This window comes from Ictalurus furcatus, chromosome 28, assembly GCF_023375685.1.
Source record: "Ictalurus furcatus strain D&B chromosome 28, Billie_1.0, whole genome shotgun sequence".
Taxonomy (NCBI): Eukaryota; Metazoa; Chordata; class Actinopteri; order Siluriformes; family Ictaluridae; genus Ictalurus; species Ictalurus furcatus.
This window is the reverse complement of record NC_071282.1, coordinates 260,001-262,500: the sequence shown is the minus strand read 5'-3', so window position 1 is coordinate 262,500 and position 2,500 is coordinate 260,001. Positions and strand designations below refer to the sequence as shown.

At 49.6% G+C, this 2,500-nt stretch overlaps 1 protein-coding gene across 2 annotated transcripts in view; it reads right to left on the bottom strand.

Moving 5' to 3' along the window:
- The window catches only part of taf1 (TAF1 RNA polymerase II, TATA box binding protein (TBP)-associated factor), a 12,862-nt gene that overhangs the window by 1,261 nt on the left and 9,101 nt on the right, over positions 1-2,500 (bottom strand). For both annotated transcript variants that reach the window (XM_053618180.1, XM_053618181.1), the window contains exons 26-32: positions 2,209-2,374; positions 1,755-1,966; positions 1,548-1,656; positions 1,039-1,137; positions 639-816; positions 276-343; positions 12-134 (exon numbers count right to left, since the gene is read on the bottom strand). In XM_053618180.1, coding sequence (XP_053474155.1) covers positions 12-134; positions 276-343; positions 639-816; positions 1,039-1,137; positions 1,548-1,656; positions 1,755-1,966; positions 2,209-2,374 — 955 coding nt within the window. The remainder of the gene's footprint in view (positions 1-11; positions 135-275; positions 344-638; positions 817-1,038; positions 1,138-1,547; positions 1,657-1,754; positions 1,967-2,208; positions 2,375-2,500) is intronic.

Here is a 2,500-nt window from a genome sequence, read left to right as displayed (position 1 = left end):
TGGTCACTCACCTCAGGCACGGCCATCATCTTCTGAGTGACGATGTTGTCGAGGATGAAGGAGAAGGCGACCTGATCATCATCATCCAACAGCGGGTTAATCGCCTTCTCCAGGCGTACCAGACGCTCCTCCTTCTACACACACACACACACACACACACACACACACACACACACACACACGATTAACACAGCAGACAGAATAAATAAATAGAAACTAGCGGTGTGTAACACTCACACACAGCAGAATGTTTTGTTTTTGTTTGTTTTTTTTACCTCTTTCAGTTTCTCATCACAGAGGTCCAGCATGGACTGAGCCACCTGCGTCAGAGGATGTTTCGCTCCTGATACACACACACACACACACACACACACACAAAAGGGATAGTTACTGTCCAATCATATGATGCACATCCTGATTTTGCTCAGTGACAATAACAGGTGTCAATAGATTGACAGGGGCGGGGCTTAAGTGGTGTGACATCATCACTAGCCTTTCCTTTTTACTTCTTCAGCCCAATTCAGAATCTGCAGCAATGATGTCCACTAAATCTTACAGGAATGTTTCATATAATTTCAAGGCCGGTGTGTGTGTGCGTATGTGCGTGTGTGTGTGTGTGTGTGTGTGTGTGTGTGTACCGTTGTACGTGGCACTGTTTTTGACGATGAGCTCCACGCTCTCTCTGAACTCCTCTCGGGACGGGTACAGACGCTTCCTCACGTTCTCACGCAGTGTCTGCAGGTCCATCGGCCGAGTGATGATCTTATAATAATCCTTCACCAGCTTACTGTTCACCGGTGTGTGGAACGGGTACGTCTGCGCACACGCACACACACACACACACACACACAGGTTGTGTCCCAAACCACATGGTGCCCCAAAAATAACCAGAACCCTGTAGTGCACACACTTAATAACCCGGTTACCATGACAACCATTCATTGCCTATTGATTATAGTACTGTGTGGTTTGGAATGCAACCTTGGGGATGGACAGAAGAGTGTGTGTGTGTGTGTGTGTGTGTGTGTGTGTGTGTACATTGGGGTGGTCTCTCATGTCGTTGATGATGCTCTCCAGGATGGAGGACAGAGTGACCATCGGGTCCGTCCTCCTGCGGTGGATCGACTTGTGAGGACGCTATAGAGACAGAAAAGACACATTACTATTAAAGCAGCTGGCCAGATGTGAGAGCATCACTCTCACACTCACCCTCCTCACTCTCACTCCTCACCCTCCTCACTCTCACTCCTCACCCTCACACCCTCCTCACTCTCACTCCTCCTCACTCTCACCCTCCTCACCCTCCTCACTCTCACTCCTCCTCACCCTCACACCCTCCTCACTCTCACTCCTCCTCACCCTACTCACTCTCACCCTCCTCACTCTCACCCTCCTCACCCTCCTCACTCTCACTCCTCCTCACCCTCACACCCTCCTCACTCTCACTCCTCCTCACCCTACTCACTCTCACCCTCTTCACCCTCACACCCTCCTCTCTCACACATCCTCACCCTCACTCTCACACACCCTCACCCTCACCCACTCACGTTGAGGTAGTCGCAGTGGACTGTGCTGCCGACGCGTCGCTTCTTTTTGGGAGGAAGCTGCTGTTTAGGGAACTTCAACACCAGAGACTTCCTCCTCACCTCATCCGCACTAAAACACACATTACACGCTTATTACACACATACTGTTAACGTTACACTGGTACACGTGTGTGTGTGTGTGTGTGTGTGTGTGTGTGTGTGTGTTACCTCTCGATGAGCTGTTTGCCCAGGACAATCTTAGTTCCCTCCACTTTAATTAGCTCTTCGTTATCGTTGTGGATGACCGTCTTCTCAAGCTCCTCCTCCTGTTCCTCGGTCATGGCAACAGGATTACTGGGCGGGGCATTCGTCTGATAGTACAATGGGCAAAACTTATTGGTCCTCATGTGACCAATCGCACCGCATGCGCCACATTTCAGCTGGAGAGAGGGAGAGGGAAGAGAGGGGGAGTGAGAGAGATTAATGCCATGTTGTGTGGAAGGCTGCTGAGTGGGTGTGGTTAAGCAGATTTGTTGTTTACTAGAAAAATTAAAGAAAAATTATGCAATCTGCCTGATACCAAACTGTGCACGTGTGCGTATACATATTATATGTGTACTTGTGTGTGTGTATATTTGTGTGTATATATGTGTGTGTGTGTGTGTGTGTGTGTGTGTGTTACCTTGAGGTCAGGTCTCTCCTTGGCCTTTTTGGGTCGTTTCTCAGGAGGTCCTCTGAACTTGTCCTTCTCCTGATTGCGCTTTAATCTGCGGAGCTGCTCCTGAATGCGTCTGCGCTCTTTACGCATCTCCTCCCTGTGCTGCTCGTCAAACAGGGCAAACTTACGACTACACACACACACACACACACACACACAGGTTCCGTCTGATCTGTGTTATTCATCAACATCTGGACACATCTATGTCCGTCTGTCCGTCTCTCTGGCCGCCTGTCCACTGCTTCTTCTCTGTGTA